Consider the following 20,533-nt stretch of genomic DNA (forward strand, 5'->3'; position numbering starts at 1 on the left):
GTATTTTATGTGTGTGTTTGTATATAGGCACACACACATTTATATGTAAGTGTACACATACAGTACAGCATATATACATACATATATACACACACAATATTATAAATCTCTCAAAGTTATCTTTTTCCAATGAGGAAAATAAACTTTATTAACTTACCTTATCAGTTGATCAATTCTCAATCTCCGTTGAATCCATTTTTGAATATCTATCTCTATCTCATACCTTTTCTTATTGGGAACCATGCACTTAAAAGTATTTGAACCCAAAACAAAAGCTTTTAAACAGAAATATTTAGTGGTATTCTTACAAGGAAAATTGAAGACAGTAATGATGCATAGTAGGAGAATGATAGCAACTCCTGATGTAAGACCAGCATGTTAGATTTGAACTACACAGTATTTTCCCATTTCTAAAATTCTCATACTATTTTGTGATGTATGTTTTCAATTTGTGTTGCAGGGCAGCCTTTGGCAAAGAATCTGAAGTTCTAATTGGGAACCTGGGTGATAAATTAATCCCGCAACAAGAGATCCTACGTGATGTCAGTGACCTGAAAGCTTTGGCCAATATGCACGAAAGCTTGGAGTGGTTGGCAGGACGAACAAAGTCAGCTTTTTCTAATCTTTCAGCATCTCAAAGTAAGTGCCTAATACAGATTGTTTTATTTAGAGGATGACTAAAAGGCCAAATGGGGTAATTTTACTTAAATGTGCTGATTGCAGGTAACATTACCCTGGCCAGTGGTCTGCTCTGTTTGTTAGAAACGACTCCACTTCATAGAATTCTCAGTTTTCTTCAAACTGTGAGAAAGGCAAGAAGTCTTTCTTGATTCCTTCCCAGGTATTAGGACTCTTGAAATTATTTTGAATCACTCTCTCTATATATATCACTATGATTATCTAGTTATCTATTTCTCTCTCTATTTTTATGTACACAGAAATAATACTTCACCTAGTAGGCACTTTATAAAGGTTGAATTGAAGTGCAATTCTATTTTTGTTCTCAGATCTTTTCTGATCTTACTAAAATAACTCAAACCCCTATTTCCTTATGTAACATTCCAAGGAAACATGTTTTGATGCATCTTTTATACAAAACCTCAGAAATATGTCCTGGAACAGGTCAAACTTTGGCATCTCATACAAATAAATTCTTGTTAAGGAGTAGAAAGCTATGTTCTTCATCCTTGCCACATCTTGCCACAGTGACTTAAAAAGAGAAGCTTGAGCAAAAGTGCTATGCTTAATTATTTGATACAATATATTGTAGTAGGTATTTAATAGAAAGTAATTTGTTGGAAAAATGGGGGGGGCAGGAAATCTAGAAAAGAAGAGAAATAGTTGGAAATGAGGATAAAAAGTATTCTTTTGGACAAGAAATGAGGGGGTAATCAAAGAAGATTACTACAAGGTGATTCCTTAAAGAGAAAGAGAAGAGAAAGAGTAAGGAGAGACAGGAAAAAGTTGATTCTGAGGTGAATGTTAGAATAAATTGTTAAAAGAGTATTAGAAATAAAGTGTTTTGGTTATAACTTGCTATTTCCTTAGATTGTAGGTTTCATAATAAATTATCATACTAGTAATATGATAATAATAGCTGACATTTTATAGATTTTATTCACAAAGTACTTTATATATATGATATCTTTCAAATTCCATAATAGCTCTGTAAGGTAAATAGAAGAATCATTGTCATAGCCAGTCAGTTGATAGAGTTAGGAGTCAAGCACTGGACTTCTGACTCAAAAGACAACAGTCTTTTACTACCCCACATTGCCTGGTCATTTAAACTTTCCTTTGAAATTATGGTCAGCTGATTATCCACAGTTCAAGAGGTGTTCCTCCTTTCAATGAGATAGTCATAGAAGCTGAGCAGAGGAAAATAATTCCCTGGGCTACAGTAGCTATAGATAGAGAAATTTCTCAAAATGGGATAACTTTCTGTAAGCTAGTTATATGTAGCCTTTGGGCCTGCAGCTCTCCACTTCTTCAGTGGGGAATGCTAGACAGACCAAAGAAAACGATTTAAATTTCAGTAGAAAAAAAGGTATATGAGAGATGCAATTTCCAAGGTTATGAGATTCTAAAACCCACTTCTGAAGAGAATGATATAATCTCTCCATGACTCTTAAGAAGAGAAGACATATCTATTTCAGGCTGTCCAAAAGTACTGTTTGAAAGTTAGATGTTTGCTAGGTGAACTTCTCAAGAACTGCTTTATGATTCTATAATGTTGGAAACTATATTGCAATATAGGCAAGAGTTAAATCTGAGCAACCAAGTATAAATTTCAGAAAAGGCCTTATGGCCCTTTGTTAATTGTGAAATAAACACTTGATGTCAACCTCCCTATCATCTCTCCTGCTTCAATGCAAAGGCTACTTGGGTGTTTTAACTTCAGTAATTGTAAGAGCTTATCTCATCTGTAAACCTTCTGATGTGTTCCAAATTTGATGTGTTCTGGACTAGAACTCCTCCACAAAGCAATATAGTAGATAACCTCTATAGCTAACTGCCGAGTGATTTACACATGCTGTCCTAGAATCAACTATTTTCAAATGGCAAGAGATGCTTTCTGAGCTAATGCTCAACTTTGTAATTGCACAATTTTGCCTGTTGTGTTCATGTCACTAAGAGTACCCTAGTGCAGTAGACATCCAATTCATGCCTTTAATCACCTGCGTGATTCTGACAAAGACCTATTCTACCAAACCTGTTAACACTTCTGATGTGCTCAATTTTGTCTCATAACATAAGTAGTATGTTCTCAGTTGTTCATTTCAAGGTAATTATTCCACCCATTGAGTGATTTAAGTAACTGTCATCATTCTGATATTCACTGTGAAACACCCCAAGTGAATTGTAATCACTTCTTTTATTATCTTTGCTGAACCAAAGCTTCAGGTGCTCTGGTTCATCATGCTTGCAGGTCCAATCCATGCTCTCTTCTATGTCCTTTGGCATCCTAGTAGTTTATAGGCAGAAAAGAGCAATGGATGTAGACCCCTCCCCTCCCAAGGACCTGGCTTTGAAGCCAGTCTTTTCTACTTCTATAATTTTGAGTAAATGGCTTTAATTTCCCTGAGCCTCAGAGAAGACAGGACTTTGATAACTATTCTGGTTCCTCCAGCGTGAAATCTATGATCCTATGATGATTTGGGGTGAGTTCCATATTATGCCACATTATGACCAAGCTTTCATTCTACAGTAAAGAAAATTTGCCTTCCCAGGGCATCTGTCATGAGATACAAATTGACATTTGCAAGAAATCATTTTGGGTAGTGAATCCTCCCTTTAGGACTGAAAGAAGGATTCTCTCTCACCTGAAATCATTTATATAATCCTGAACCAAGCACAGACTTTATAAAACATGGACATGCCTTGAGCAGGGGATAGAGTAGAGTACCTTTTTTTAGATATTATCTGCTCTTTTTATTTTGTTTAGCTTTCCTGCATGCTTATTTCAGTTCAAATCTGTCCAGCTCCAAATCACTTTTATCACCTTTTGTCCTTACCAGTGATCCATTATTATACTCTATTTCCTTCATTCTGACTGCCCTTAAATGGTTCCTTCTTGAGTTGATCATTACTATGTGAGCCATGCCAAAAGTCCAATTCCTAGGCCATATTTTGTAGCATCTCTCATATTATTTCATAGAGTGAATTCTTACCTTGGTTTCCTCTTAATATTTTTGTATGCATGCAATTCTGTGTATTCATGTGTATGTACACTAAAAATGTGAAAAATTCTGGGGACTTGATAATCAGAAAAGTGCTCAACAGTCATGTTATTTATTATTATTTAAGGTGGTAAAGTAAAAACCCAGATTTATACATTTCTTACTTTTGAATGTAGATAAAGGTTGTCAGGAAAAGAACAAATAATTCTGTATATTCTTTAAGAATGTCTGGAAATATACTGAACTTAATGTTTTTCATTAGGAAATTGTTCAAGAACATAAATGTGACCTCCCTAAAAACTAGTTGGGAAATCACCTTCCAGTAAAATTTTGTCACATATATTTTATGCTATAATTTTGCTTAAAGACTTTCACTTGCTTAAAGATAGCATTCATAGAAACATATTGCTGAAAGCAATCTTGAACTCAGCTAGTCCTCCTTTCTTCTTCAGGCAAGATCATACTTTATTAACCATCTGTTTTAGATAATTTATTTAAAGCTCATCACGAGTAGAGATCTTGTAAATTTCTTTGATATCCTGTTTTGATATTTAATCTTTCCCACCAATGAAGATTATCTTTATAATTTGTCTATTATACCTTTGTGCTTCATGCTAAATCTATTTCTTCTATTTTGTCATTTTCAGAAATGGAAAACAATTGATGCGTATTCTCTGTTATAACAGCACAAAATCTGAAAATTCTGTGAATCTTAGAATTTAAGTTGTAAGGGCCACATGATCCAACCCAAACTTGAAAAAGAATCCCATCTAAATGATAGCCACCAAATACTCATCCAGCATTTATGTGAAAACCTTTAGTGAAGAGGAGTCCATCACTTTCCAAAGGAGCCCATTTCACTTGAAACCACTCTAATTATTAGGGAGTAAACTCTGTAGAACAAATCTATTAGTTTTCATGTCCCCTTTGAATCTTCTCCTCTCCCCAGTTCCTTCAAATAATCCACATGGATCATGACCTCAAGGCCCTGCACCATCTTACTTGATTACTTCTAGCTTATTAATGTCTTCCAGAACTGTGGTACCCAGGACTGAACATGGAATGAAATCAGAGTACAGTGGGGCTGTATTGCCCATATTCATGTTCCTATTCATAAAAACTATGCTTCTCTAAATGCAACCCAAGACAACATTAACCTCTGTGTTTGCCTTGTTGCACTCCTGACTCATTAAGCTTGAAGTCAACTAAAATTCCCATATCTATTTTTTTTTTTCACAAAAACTGTTGCCTAACTACTTAACTTCCCCCATCTTGAACTTCTGAACCAACAACTGTTCATTTCATGGATCTGCCTTTCTCTTCTGAAATCCTTGCCTTCAATAATTATCACTATAAGGACATATCTATATCCCCGAGGGCCTCAGCTTCTTGTCCACAACATCATAATCCCTGTGAGTGTTTTGGGTAGGTCACCAGAAGTAGATAGTATTCATTAGAACTTAAACATCTGGGGAGGTTCTTTATCATATCCTAGACAGATGCCCTGGGAAGGCTGCCGACCTCTCCATATTACTGTTATAAAGTCAACAAAGAACTGACCTATTACCTAGTCTCTTAATAAACTCACAGGTCTCTTTACCTGACCTTTAACTGAGTGGTCTTTCATCTCTTGTGGATCCATGTGACTATTCCTTATAGGAACAATAGCTGCTCTCATCTCCTTGGAGAAGAACCTTATACCTAAATAAATGTTCAGTGGTTCTTCCCTTTCTTTTCTCATTCTTCTGCATTATTTTACATATATACACACACACACACGCACATACATATATACGAATGTGTGTGTGTGTGTGTGTGTGTGTGTGTGTGTGTGTACACACATAAACTATAACCTACCTTGGCTTGGTGCTGATTAAAAGTAAAATGATTTCTCACTCTTCCTCAACCTGTTATCAGTTAGGCATAAAGTCTCTCTTAATATCAAGAACTGAGAATGTCAAACCAGTTAGATGAAAGTGAAACTTTTTGCAAAATGTCACCCTAGAAATTAGAGAGAGAAAAGACCCAACTGATCTATAAGTACTCCTGATCAAGACTGTCTGACTTCCTATTTTGTCTGACCTAAGATTTCCCAAAAGACTTAAGTATGAGCTCCACCTTAGAATTCATTGTCAGGGCTTTTGTTGTACTTTAGTGATTAAAGAATTCTAAAATACAAACCCACTGATGAGTTTCTATCTAGCTACACAATTGACAGTAATAATTTGACTATCCAAGATCCCCCTGAGGTATTACTCAGTTTTAGTTTTGTTTTTGCTAAACCATTAGACAAAATTTTCCTTCTCCTAATTCCATTTGATTATTGCTAATTAAAGCCCCTTGTATGGTAATTCCTTTCCTGCTCAGGTATTTACAAGTTTCAAATATTTGTAGACTATTATCAGATACTCTTTAGTCATTGCTCAGCCTAGCTGTACATATTTAGTTTCTGTAATCTTCTTTCCTAAGTTAGGCTTTCTGTGTGTCTTTAATCCTTTTCTATTCTATTTTTGTTCATTTTCTCAAGCTGATTCATTTAGCAGTTTCCTCTTCTTATACCTAACCTCTTCAGGTCTGTTTTTATTATTTCTCTATTCTTACCGCTGTTGGCCATACCTTCTAATTCAGTGTCATCTGTTAATTCCATTATCTTTCTGCTTGCTGAGAAAATCACCATTTAGCATTAGGCTTTTGTTTATGAGTTTTCAATCCATTGTCAAGCTGAATGACTTTGTCCTCATCTAAACTAATTGGAACCAATTTTACTTGTAAATTTTTATGAGTCTTTATCAAATGCTTTTCTAAAGTCCAAATATATATCTATGTTGTCTTTCTTTTCAGAGCTAATCGTATTATTTTGTGGGGGAAAGAATCACTGAGTGGTAATTTTATGAAGATTCATCCTTATTATTCTTCAGACTTAATTGAAGTTTGTTCATATATAAAATTTCAATGAAATGTATATTAAGGAAAAATAAATGTATGGAGTCCCTGTATTCACTGTCCTGACCATTGTGAGGACGCATAAAAATGTTGTTGCCACTGACAACAGGAATAATGGCTATTCTCTTGTTAGTTTCTGAGTAGAAACATCTGGGGTCCTCTATTTCCTTCTCCATGACTGACATTATTACTGATTATCAGCTAAGCCTCAACTGGGATGTGAATGGATTTTTCTAGCTTTGAGTCTTAAATGTCTGGGTCGGGTTTTTTTTGCCATAGAGAAGTGTTCTGTCTTTGTACACAAATGCCCTGGCTTGCATACCTTGTGCCAACTCATTCCTCCTAAAGGAACCCCCAAGTCTTATTAAACTCCCATCTTCTCTACTTTTTGCTCTTTTCATAGTCACTTTTTTCTTTTATCTGGATGAGAGATGTTGCCTGGTTCTTCTTTAGCCACTTTCAACACTTTGTTGTTGTTCACTCATTTACTTTCTGGCTCTATGGACTGTGCTGTCAATGGGGTTTTACCCAAGGCAAATAAAAATTAAATGACTTGCCCACTGTCACATGGCTAGGTAATTTCTGAGGCTTAATTTGAACTCAGGTCTTCCTGATTCTAAGCCCAGCACTCTCTCCACTGCACCACCTAGCTGCCTAAAAATAGGTTTAAAGTTGCTTTTTTCCCCATGCTTTTGTCTTTATTCCCTCTTCAAGATATTCTTGTTGTTTTTGTTTAGTCCTTCAGTTGTGTCCAACTTTTCGTGGCCTCGTATAGGATTTTATTGGCAAAGATACTGGAGTGTATGCCATTTCATCTTCAGGAGACTAAACAGTGGAGTGACTTGTCAGGATCATACTGCTAGCTGGGGCTGGATTTGAACTAGAGGTCTTCATAATAGGACGAGGTCTCAGCTTCCACTTGTTGCCAGAATCTGTTTAGCTGCCACATCCAAAATGGCCAAACACAAGCCCTTCAACATCATCATCATTCTGCACTTCTGCAGTGTGTTAATACTGTGCAAGCCTCTAACATCCTAAAAGAATATCTCACTAATTTCCCCCCAAAAGATGGTTTTGAATTTTAGAGAAATATCCCAAACTAAGATTGTCTATATTAATTCAGGGTCTTTAGGATTTTTATTTTATTTATTTATTTATTTTTGCTGAGGCAATTGGGATTAAGTGATTTACCCAGGGTCACACAGCTAGGAAGTGTTAAGTGTCTGAGGTCATATTTGAACTCAGGTCCTCCTGACTTCAGGGCTGATACTGTATCCACTACATCATCTAGCTGCCTCAGTCTTTAGGATTTTTAAAATATAAAGAAGACTTTCTTAAAGTGCAGCTGATTATGATTGTGAAAAAGATAATTTTTTTTTACAAAAAAAAGATGAGTAAATCACCTATTCTCTAGCAGTCTTGGTGTTATTTCCATTGTATAAAAATGATATAGATTCTACTGGAGGTGCCAGGGATATTTATAAAGTTAATGAGTAACATCTTCATGACGATGAAAGTTCAAACTGAGTTTGAACCCAAAGCTGGATAAAGGAGAGAAGAATGGAAAGGGGGAAAACTTTGCACCAAAATAAGCAAAACTTTAAGGACTAGCAAGTAATGATGGTTAAGTGGTGCTAAGAAAGGACTTTTAGTATAATTAAATTGGAGCCGTCACTTAACGAAATTCTGCATGTACTTTGCAAACTCAGCTTAGCTAATAAAAAGATGTGAAAGACTGACTTGTATAATAATCATATTTAATAAAACTTATGTCTTGAAATTTCCCTTCTAGTGTAGTAACATGTAGTTGCATCCCTAAACCATATTTGTAGGTTGTGTGGATAAGATATGGCAAAGGTCAGGAGCTAGAGAAGCTAAAAAGGATATGGGCCGAAGGTAAAGGTAAAGCAGAGTGATTAGAAAAGGAAACATGACTTTTCATCGGAAAAATTTTCCTAATTTTCACTCTTTGCATCTACATGATCAACAACAAAGTTAGAATTCAAGATCATCCAGCCTCCGATAAGTCAAAGAATCCCCAAGGATATGCCTTTGCCATGTTTTGCCACAAAAACTAAAGGGGTTAAATCAGGGCTTCTTAAATTTTTCCACTCACCACCTCTTTTTGCTGGAGAAATTATTATGCGAACTCAGTTATATAGGTATATAAAATAGATATTGAAATCAAACATTTACTTAATAAATCATAGTTTTGCTACCCCCACATTCAGTTATATGACTCCATGTAGGGTTAAAAGCTAGTTTAAGAAACTTTGTATTAGATACAGTCCCCCTGTTTTCTATATGCTGGGAAAATTATATGGATGCAAATAAAATGTCTATGTGTAGAAGAATTAAAAACAATAAATGTAAGTGATATGTTTAGAATATTGAGGAAGTCATCACTCCAGCTGCAGCTAGAGAAATCTTTACCTCCAGTTTCTCTTAAATACCATGAGTCAGAATCCTAATGCAGAAATAGTACTGGTCTTCTGAGTCCAAAGATCCAGCTCTAAATCCCAATTCGGCCATTTACCAGCTCTATGAGGTTAGGAAAACAGCTTCACCCAAGCCTCAATTTCTTCATCTATACTTGGAAATAATACCAAGACTGAGAGAGAATAGATTTTCCCAAGCTCACAAAATGGGAGAATTAAAGAGCTAGCATTTTGACTCCTTTTGGCTCCAACTTAAGAGTTCAGTATCTTTGAACTTCTTCTCTCTTCGTAACTTCCTTATTTGTGTTCTTGCCCCACCATGCTTCTGATCATCCACCCTCATACTCATACTCTACCTTTCCTTTTGCTCTTCCCTTCTACCCTGACAGTTGCTAATTCTTGTTGATTGGACATCCACAATATCTCTCACTTTCACCCTTCTCCACTCATTCCTTTCTACCCTGACAGTTGCTAATTCTTGTTGATTGGACATCCACAATATCTCTCACTTTCACCCTTCTCCACTCACATGGCTGCCACACTAGTTGGAACCCTCATCACTTCTCATGTAGACCAGGGAAAGAGCTCCCCAATCATTCTTCTTATAGCTATCAAATCAATATTCTTATGGCATATTTGACAAACTTTATTAAGTGCCCAATATGTACCTGGCACCATGTTGGTGCTAGGGCTACTGAGAGGGGATGAAGCCCTTCCCTGCCTCAGGATACCTACAAGTCCAGCCATATCATGCCCTTCAGGAATCTTCAGCGGTTTCCTCTTCTCTAAGACACCAATTTCTCCTTGGTTTTCAAAGTTCTTTGTAATCTGGCTCCAGCTTGCCTTTCTAGGATTATTACACATGACTTTTCTTCATATGCTCTACTTTCCGACCAACTATTCCCTGTAAATGATTACCTTTGGATAGGTACTCCCTGCTCCTTAGCCTCATGGGTCTCAGGTTCTTTAACATCTCACTCGGAAAGCTTAGCCTTAGCCTCCCTTTTCTCCTTCTTACTCCTGGGTATTACTTTATATCTGTTTTATATTTTTCTAAAATATAGATGTTTTTCCCCTCTCCATCCCCCAAAGAATGTAAGCTTCTTGAGGACAAAGACTGCTTTGTTTTTGTCTTCTCTCTGGCCTAATAGTATACTTGGTACCTAGTAGTTGCTTAATAGTGGTTACTGAGTTTCGTTCTTTTCTTACTTAATGCAGGACTGTTGTTAAGGTTCCTATCAGTATAATCTATTATTATCATCATTACTGTTCATATTACTCTTGGCAAAAATACATGACTCTTACACCTCTGGTTACAATAGAAGAGGATGCTGCAATCATTGCTGCCTTTGTTCTTCAGAATCAATGCTATCTTTTTATTATGTACCATTTTCCTAATAATCTCACCTTCACTTTAGGAAATTATGATGGTAAATGGTATTAGTGGTATTGTTTATAGTTTGAAGTTGGTTGTTACAGCATGGAACTAGAAAATTGTTCTGAATGCACTTGTTGGGTAGCTTAACTAGTTATCAGTGAATAAAAATTGTGTCTAACCATTCTGCCAGTAATGAGTGAAAAGGTTGACCCAGAGGGGTATGTGCACATATTGTCCCCACAGGGAATTATGAAGATGATAATAATTCTTAACAGTTATGGAGAGCTTTTTACTCACAAGCAGCTTTACAATCATTAATTCTTAATCTCTCCACTCCCCCCAAACCCTGATAAACTGGTCATCTTATCCTCTCCATCGTACAACTAAGAATTGATGGTTTAAAACAGCTTTGGGGATTTTCTCAAGGTCCCAAAATGAGTTAATGGCAGAGTCAGGCTTCTATCTGACTTCCTCTGAGATCTGAGGCCTCTGGACAGTTGTAGAGGAAAAGACAGAAGAGGAAACAATCCATCATATTGGTGCTATTCGATTTTATATTCACTGGTGTGCCCCAGTTTCCCCACACGTAACACTGAGCTAATAGTGTGACTTCTCCGAGAGAGCAATGAGATAGATGAAATGCCTCAAGACCATAGCAAGGCAGGATCATAGAATCATAGAAGAGTGGAGATGGAAGATCCCTTAAGTCTATCTCACCTCATTTAGCATATTAGGACTCTAAAATCCAAAAGGGGGAAAAAAAAGGGGGGGGGGGGTTGTCTTTAGCTATGGAGCTGGTGAGTAGAGCCTGGGCTTAGAACATAGGTAGTGTAGGTCTCCTAATTCTCAATCGAGGGCCCTTTCCACTGTGCTATTTGGCTTGTCTTGCCTAATTTGAATATTTGAATATTATTCCACTCGCTATCAGAAGCAAAATCTCAAATGTCATGTCCCCAAAGGAATCTGTTTGGGGACAAAAATTCAGGACTCATACTTTCAAGGAAAAAAAGTCTTTTTTTGTTTTTATATCCTTCTCTATAGCAATTCACACAATTAAAATGAAAAGGAAGTATCTGTGAATAAGGTGTAGGTCTTAGCTTATATTAGGTCCAGGGCTCCCAGGCACAGTGTTGCTTATTAATAACAGCTAATACTGTGTACTAGCATCTTGACTCTAGTAGTCATTGAAATCTTGGTGGATTTGAACTGGAGTTCTTAACTAGCAGCTTAATCCAGTTTTTATTAAAAGAAGAATAACCGGAGGTGGGGGAGAGGGAGAAAAAAAAAAAAGACAAGCCTGATGAAAAACTAAATGCCTTGGTGGAAACAAAGAATATCTGCCTGGCTTCTTGGAGGAAGTAGAAAATACTGTGAATGTCACAAATCTGCTACAGGCTAGAAGGTGGAAAACCCCTCTGGTCAGTTTCCTCTAAAGGAAGTACAATATGGAGGTGACTTTTTGGTGAGCCTGTCAAAGGCTCTTTGCTGCAGATAAAAATTCAATAACCTTTCAGTGCGGATGTGCCACAATTATCACTCATTTAAAAACAGTTTCTCTAATAGAGTGTTTTATCATGCTGGACAGTCTCTGCATTGTTCATTATTTAGTGTTTGCTAAGCTGATGGCACTTCCACAGTGGTTTCCTTATCTCTTCTTCTTCAGAATTGGATTTTATATTTCCGAACCAGTCAGATATGACAAGTCATTTTCTTCCCTCTTGTCTTTTATGGGAACGCAAACTTTTTTTTTTTTTAACCCTCCTTTCTTCCTACTCCCCTCCCCCCTTTTAAACAATCATCACTTAAGGATTAAAGTTATTAGAAATGTCCACATTAACCAGAGTCAGACTACAAAATGGGGAGGGAGGATTATGTTTTAAATGGAATTGGAGTTTTCCCTCTCCTTTTTTGTTCCTTTCTTTTGTAATATGTGTATAAGTCTACATCTTTAGAAACCCATCCTTCTAAAACACAGGGAGGGTGCCAGAATAAGGTATAATGTAGCATGATGTAGCTAGAAGACAAGGCAAGGCATTATCAGAATGATTGTATTAAAGAACCTCAATCAAGGTTGTGATAAGCTGTGTAAGTAAATCTGTCCACAAATAGAGACTATTTATCAGAAAAACTTATGGAAAGGAAAAGAAGATAAGGTCATTAGCCTGCCACTTAGGAGATGGATGCCAGTTCAAACACCTTTTCCCCTCAGAATTTAGTAACTTTTAATTTGTTATTAATAATTTTAACTACCTAGGAAAATTTAAAAGGCCTGAGGATTGATGAGATAAAACTCCTGTAAGGTAATAGACCATGCAGGGGTCCTCAAACTTTTTAAATAGGGGGCCAGTTCACTGTCCCTCAGACTGTTGGAGGACCAGACTATAGTAAAAACAAAAACTTTGTTTTGTAGGCCTTTAAATAAAGAAACTTCATAACCCTGGGTGAGGGGAATAATCGTCCTCAGCTGCTGCATCTGGCCCGCAGGCCGTAGTTTGAGGACCCCTGTTAGAGTATTGGACGTGAGTTCAAATCTTCCTTCAGGTACTCTCTAATTTGTGCTCCTAGGTGAGTGATGTGACTTCTCATCTATAAAATGGGCATGATAATAATACCCATGTGACAGAGTTGTTATGAATGAAGGCTGGAAATAGCATGTGTAACTAGCTTTGCAAAAGAGCTGTTGATATTATTATTGATGTAAATATTATTTGTCATTTCTTAAAAAGATGAATATGAAAACATTTTCATCACATGTCTACTTTAAGAAATAAACAGATTTTTGGCCAGTTTCCTCTTCACATATAGTTTTTGGTCTTGATTGGAGTTTTGAAAGTTTATCAAAATGATAATTGGAAAAATGGAACATTGAAAGGTCATTGGATTGATTAGAAGACTGGATACCTGAGTTACAATTCCTACCTCGCCTAATATGCGCCAAGTCCACAAAAAGAGGCAAAAGAATCCTCACAAAGCTTACAATGTAATAAAGGATCTATTATACAAACAAATATATGTAAAAGCAAGCTATATACAGGATAGAAGGCAATGGTTATCAAAGAAAAGGCATTGAAACAAAGAGGGATTGGGAAAGGCTTCCTATAGAAGGTGGGATTTTAGATAGAACTTAAGGGAAACAAGGGAGGTCAGTGTCCAGAACAGAAGAGGGAGAGTGTTTCATGTAAGGGAGACAACCAGAGAGAATGCCTGGAACTGAGAGAGACTATCTCGTCATGGAACAACAAGGAGACTAGTGTCACCGATTGAAGAGTACTTGTAAAGAGAATTAAGGAGACTAAAAAGGAAGGGGAGGACTAGGTTGTGAAGGGCTTTGAGTGCCAAACAGAGAATTTTTGTATTTGATTCTAGAGACAATGGGGAGCCACTAGTGTATTGAATGGGGAGTTGGTGTTGGGGGGAGGCATGGGCCTGGGCTTTAGGAAAATCACTTCAGTGGCAGAATGGAGGAGGGATTAGAATGAGGAGAGAATTGAAGCAAGCTGACTCACCAATGGGCTATTTATTATAATGGTCCAGATGTAGGGTGATGAGGGCCTGCCCCAGGGTGGTGGTGGTATCAGAGAAAAGAAGAGGGCATATCTCAGAGATTTCACAAAGGCAAAATATAAAGTGCCTTAGCAACAGATGGGTTAGGGAAGTTGAAAGATGGTAAGAAAGTTGTGAGCTCAAAGGACTAGGAGAATGGTGTTGCCAAAGAGCTGCAGTTTAGGAGGAAAGATAAATAAGTTCTGTTTGGGATATGTTGAATTTAAATTGTCTACTGGGCATCCAGTTCAAGATACCTGAAAAGCAGATATGAGATTGGATATCAGCAGAGAGTTGGAACAGGATAGGTAGATTTAACAATCATTGGCAGGGTATTGGTAATTAAATTCATGGGAACTGATTAAATAACCAGTGAAATAATGCAGAGGGCAAATAGAAGAGGGCCTAGGACAGAATCCAGATGGCCACCTACACTTAGAAGGCAATATGGGTAGGAAGTTCCAATAAAGGATATTGAGAAGGAGCAGTCATGTAGATAGGAGTAGAAAGAACCAGAAGAGAATTGTGTCTCTTTATAGGACTTGGGACAGTTAACTTTGTAGGCCTCAGTTTCCTGAGTTGTACTCAATGACTTACTAGACATTTTCCAATTCTAAAATTCTGTACATCTATGAGACTATTTTTAATCAAGGCTTATTAAAATTGGATTTGGTCTCAAAGAGAGGCCAGGAGTTTTCTGACTCAATAACAAAACCCCCCACATTTTCTCATTCAATATCTTCATTGAGTCTTTCAGATGACTTAAAAAAAAATCATAGCATAGTATCTGCTAGTTATAATTCTGTGGAAAAGTATGTAATGTCAAATATTGACAATTTTCAAGAAATGACTTATAAAGTGGAGAAATATTGTAGTCCTGAGGGAATTATATGAAAGATCTTTTAGAGTTTTTCAAAACAGAAATAAAAATTTCAGGATATCCATTGTAAGCATTGCAACAGAAACAACATTAAACTAAATCTTTCATCCAGATCACTTAGTTGGGAAAATGAAAAGAATAGGGAAATTATATTAATAAATTGGTTGTATTTTAACTTTTTACAATTGCCTTCTCATTCCTAATTGACTATAATATATATGTAGAGCTGGCTGAAAGAGACCTTAGATGAGGAAACTGAGGTTTATTCTCTTGCCAAACTTTATTTTACTCTCACCATCCATTTTCTCTGTTCCTCTTCACAAGATGCTGAGCCAAGTCAAAGAAAGTCCCCCAACTGCCTGAATTCATGTTATCCAACTTTAACTTAGCTCTCACATCCTCTAGGCATTCGTTCTATTCCTCCATAATTGTTTTTCTGTCTCACTCCCTACAAAACTTATTCCAAACCTTCCCTTCTCTCTTGAAACTCCTCTCCATTCTCAATCTCCTCAGCTAAGGACCTTGTTTCTTACTTGACTTGAAAGAAAATGTTAATACCATTCTGCTTCCATTTTCTCCAATTCTCTTTATTAGAAAACTCTTTGGCATCACATATTCCTCTCTCTTCCTTTATCTCTGATATAGAGGGGGTCCTGCTTGCCACTCTCTTCATATATACTTGATTCCACCTCTTCCCTCTTCCCCAGCAGATGACATCCAAAATCCCCTCCTAGTTCCCTCAGTCTGGATTCTCTGGTTTCTTATTACCAACTGGCTTCTTCCCTCTGCCTTCTAACATGCCATACCTCTTTAAAAAAACAAAAAAAAAAAAACTTCACTAAATCCTATCTCCATAAGCATTTGAACTATCTCTCTCCTGTGTATCTCACCTCCCTTTCTCAGCTAAAATCCTCGAAAAAGTTGTCTGCCCTCACTGCTCTACTCACCACAGAGTCCTCAACTGATTGCTTCTGTGGCTTCTGAAGTCATCACTCAATCACAGCTGTTTTCTCCAAAGTTAAGAATGATCTCTTAATTGCCAAATCTTTTTATTTACCCAGCTACTTCCCTTAGTTCAGACTCCTAAATTACTGCATCAGCCACCTATTTGGTCTCCTTGCCCTAAATTCTTTCTTCCCTCCAGTCCATTCCATACATTACTGCCAAAAGGAATTTTCCTTAAATGCAGATCTTTGTGACTACCTTACTCAACCAACTCCACTGACTTCCCATGACTAGAATAAAGCAGAAATTCCTGTGTTTAGCCTTTAAATTCAGCACAACCCAGCCTTACCTCTATTCAGCCTCATCGAACATTACCTTTTTTTTTTTTTTTTTTTTGGCAAGGCATTTGGGATTGTCTTGGCCGGGGTCACAACTAGGAAATGTTAAGTGCTTTGAATCGAGTTCCTCCCAACCCCAGTACTGGTGCTCTATTCAATGAGCCATCTAGCTGCCCTAGTCATGGAATATTTCTCTTCTCTCACTGCATAAATAAAGAGAGTGGTTGTGAAGGTCAAAAGGATATGTGGTATAAGGGAGAGGCACAATGCCCAGATTATGAATTAAAGAAACTTGCAATAATAAATATTAGTTGTTATCATCAATATTAATTTAATTCACACATACATATGTGTGTACTTGCATGTGTATATCCTTTGTAGTTGAGAGGTTCAAGAAAGACAAATATATTTTTTCTCTTGGTTCTCATCTTTTGGAGGAGGGCGTTCGGTCGTAATTTCTCTAGAGAAAAAAGATTTCCCCCAATCTCAGGTTGCCCAACTCTCCAGTGTGATCTCTGAAGGAAAGCTTTGTCTTTGAGCTACCCTTTTATTTGTATTAGAGTTACCACAGCCCTAATTAACGCATTCACTCAAGCCAACAGCACATGTGATTTTAATGGGAAGTGAGGCGATATATCATGGAGACACCCCCACAAAGGGGCTTTGCATACACTACAAGAACTGCCTCATTCCAGGAAGAAGAGCACAGTTCACTGTCAGACAGATGGTTTCCAACAGCAACACAGAGTTTCTCCCACCATCTCTTAGCCCTAGAGACAAGGAGGGAGAGGTTGAACTCATCAATACCCTGCCAAGACCAGCTCTCCTTTCATATGATCAGAGCTATGTACTTGAGGTAGAAATTGTTATATTCCTCTACTTTTTTCTGCTTCCTAGCACCATTATCTTACTCATTCTCCCCTGAATATATTTTCCTTTTGACTTGTTCACTTGAGCAATCAATGCTTTATTCCAGAGATATTCAATTAATAATGCCCATATCTGTCTCTAATTGTTTTTTTTCTTGAACTCTACTGATTCAAGATGGTGAGGCCATTCTGTGACAAAGAGGTCATTCATTTTATGTATTTTATTTGAAACTAGAAAGAAAGTCCCTGTTTTTGCTATCCATCCAACGTCAGTGGTTACCTCTGAATGTAGATAGAGACTAAGATGGAACATTTTCTGAGACTCATGGTAGGAGAAATTTAAAGTTTAAAGTTCTTGTATCTTAGAAGTCCTCTTCTTCCTACAAACACTAAAATGTGTCAGGAGACACAAAAAAATTAAACTAATTGCTGCATTGCATTCTGGAAAGGAATGGGATTTAAATTAATGATAATATTTGATATAGCCAGTTATTTATACCTGAAGCCCAGTGTAGTTCTGGTCTCTGGATCTGTTAATCATCAGGGAAGTAAGTCCAAACTAAGGTGGACTTATGGAACCAGCCAAGTCAAGATAGCAAGCATTTATTAATCATCTCCTATGTGCCTGCACTGTTATAATTACTGGGGATATAAAGAAAGGCAAAAATCTCCCTTAAGGTTTTGAAAAAACACTATGAGCAATCAATTCAACAAGATGTATTACAAATCAACCCCCTAAGTACCACCTCCCCCCATGAAGAAAAAAACAGCCTTGACTTTTAGGAAAAGATGGTTTCAGGGAAAATTTTCAATTCATTTTATATCATGGGGTTAAGCACAAAAACCCTTTCAAATTGTCCCTCAAAGCATACTAAAAGGAAGACATCACTTTTAGCAGTATATCAATTATTCCCACACTGACAAAATCCAGTGAATCCTTTGCAAAAACCTCCAAGATAGAGTTGTTCTCTGCATGGTCACAACCTATTAATTACAAAACTGCTCCTACATATTCTAACATCTTCTCTCATGATTTGTAAAGCTTGCATACATCCTCTCTTGGCCAATGACAGGTCTTATATTCTTGGAGTTAAAAGAAGACTACAATAATGAAAGGGAAAAAAAATTCAAAATGCTTTAAGAAAGGCAATTTTTTGATAATGACTTTGGAAAGGTTAGTTTCAAATTGAATGATGTCAGAAGCCAGACAAACTACAGCTACTCAGAAGAACGAGAGAAAATTAGCCCTAATCAAGGCCTGAGCTGGCCCCAACTCAGAAGACAAGCAGATGGACAAGTTGGTCTGTAAGGATCCCAGTTGTCTCAAGGCTCTAGAAGTAGTAATCTAGAGGTATCCTGTGGCCTGTTGTTTTCCAGAAAGTTCTGGCTTCCTTTATACTATAAAGAATTATTGTGTTAAATGCAGCATAATATTTTGAATACTATCATTCCTAATGCAGATTCAACCATATAAGACAAAAAAAGTTTAATTTTATTTCATATGTATTATTAGAAAAGGAAATTATGTCTGCTACTCATGGACCCAGAACTTAAACGCATTTTTTTCTGTCCATTACTCCTATGTGACCACCTGTTCCCATCCCTGATTATATAGAAGGTATCTTTCCATGAGAAACTTGGGAACCATTGCAGATATGTCAGTAATCCTTATTACACGAACATTCTGGGCCAGAAAGGAGGAAAGAAGTGAATTATCTTCATTTCAGAAAGAAGCTAAATGTCTGAATTATGTCAGTGATGAAGTCACCTAGTTTTTTTCCTGGGACTCCTGTTTCAAGGCTACATTTAGTAGGCAATGCTGCCTCCAGATGGTCAAGGTAAGAGACCACAGTGGGCAGCATTATCCTCGTGAGCACATAAGCCATTGCTTGGGGCTAAAACTCTTAAAAGAGGATTTTCCGGGCCAGCTTTGAACCTGCTTTTTCTTTTAAGAGGTCAGATAACTTTGTTTGAATCAAGTGATGGAGAGTAGAGCAGATTCAGGTGATAAGGGATAAGGTGATAAGATGGGAGAACAGCAACAGAAAATGTTCATGGAGGGGCAGGGAAGCTGTAGGGAGGCCATAAGGCCTACAGAAAGTGGGAAGAACGATCAGTTTGAAGGCAGAGGACTTGGCTTTGAATTTCTACTCCGTTAGTTAGTGCTCTGGGACCTTGGATAAGTCACTTCCCTTGCCTTGCCTTTGGAAAATAAAGGGGTCAGATAGACCTCTAAATGAATTCTAAATCTATGATTCTGTATTCTTGTGAAAACTGAGGCAGAAAGCATGGGAAAAAGTGAATCCTTTATTACCTGGCCATAGGAAGTTTTAAAATAAATACAAACTTTATTGATGCTTTAAAAAAACATTTCTGTCACTTCTTAATTCCCCTAACCCTCTTCCCTATAACAAAGTACAATTCAGCAAAACAAATACCTTGTCCCTGTCTGATAATGCATGCCTCATTCCACATGAAGTCTTTTATAGAAAAGCTTGAGTGCCACCTAGGAAGCAGCAGTCTCAGGTCCCATACTAATCTCATCATGTCACTTGGAGGATGTCACAAATTTCTCTGTTTTCCCATTTCTTCTATGAAATAACAAAACCTGTAAATTTCTTTCTTCCATGAACATTATCAAAAAGTTGCCTTTCTTAAAGCATTTTGAAATTTTTTTCCCTTTCATTATTGTAGTCTTCTTTTAACTCCAAGAATATAAGACCTGTCATTGGCCAAGAGAGGATGAATACCATTATTTGTATGCAAGCTTTACAAATCATGAGAGAAGATATTAGAATATGTAGGAGCAGTTTTGTAATTAATAGGTTATGACCATGCAGAGAACAACTCTATCTTGGAGGTTTTTGCAAAAGATTCACTGGGTTTTGTCAGTGTGGGAATAACCGATACAGTGCTAAAAGTGATGCCTTCCTTTTAGTATGCTTTGAGGGCCTATTTGAAAGGGTCTTTGTGCTTAATCCCATGATATAAAATGAACTGAAATTTTTCACTGAAACCATCTCTTCCTAAAAGTCAAGACTTTTTTTTTCTTCATGGGGGGAAGTGGTGGTTAGGGGGTTGACTTGTAATACATCTTGTTGAATTGATTGCTCATAGTGTTTTTTTCTGTTAAACTATTTTTATTAATATCTGTACTTAAAAGTCAGAATAATTAAAGACTGTTAAATGTCTAAGTGACCCTGAACAGCCCTGAGAAGGTGCTTGGAATACTGGTACTTCATTAATGCAATAAATGGTGTGATTAAAAAAAAAAACCCAAACTATAAATCTACACTTAATGTGAAACATCTACCATTAGCTTCAAGTACTAAATTTTGAGCGTGCATAGTCTCCAATGAATTCCTATTGGCAAGGCATAACTTAGTGTAAATGGGAGCTTTCTTTTTTAAGAGCCTAAAGAGCACAATACATCCTGGTCTGTAGTTTAAGAAGTCGGGATTCTTAAATGTTAATGGGATATTTTCTATACTCACTGCTTAGTTAGTAGATCGTTCAGTG

The 20,533-nt window shown here is 36.9% G+C and overlaps 1 protein-coding gene across 1 annotated transcript in view; it reads left to right on the forward strand.

The window, feature by feature from the left end:
* EXOC4 (exocyst complex component 4) overlaps positions 1–20,533 on the forward strand; it is a 913,849-nt gene that overhangs the window by 784,712 nt on the left and 108,604 nt on the right. Inside the window, exon 14 of the mRNA XM_031941130.1 lies at positions 461–639. Coding sequence (XP_031796990.1) covers positions 461–639 — 179 coding nt within the window. The remainder of the gene's footprint in view (positions 1–460; positions 640–20,533) is intronic.

Source organism: Sarcophilus harrisii, chromosome 5 (genome assembly GCF_902635505.1).
Source record: "Sarcophilus harrisii chromosome 5, mSarHar1.11, whole genome shotgun sequence".
Lineage (NCBI taxonomy): Eukaryota > Metazoa > Chordata > Mammalia > Dasyuromorphia > Dasyuridae > Sarcophilus > Sarcophilus harrisii.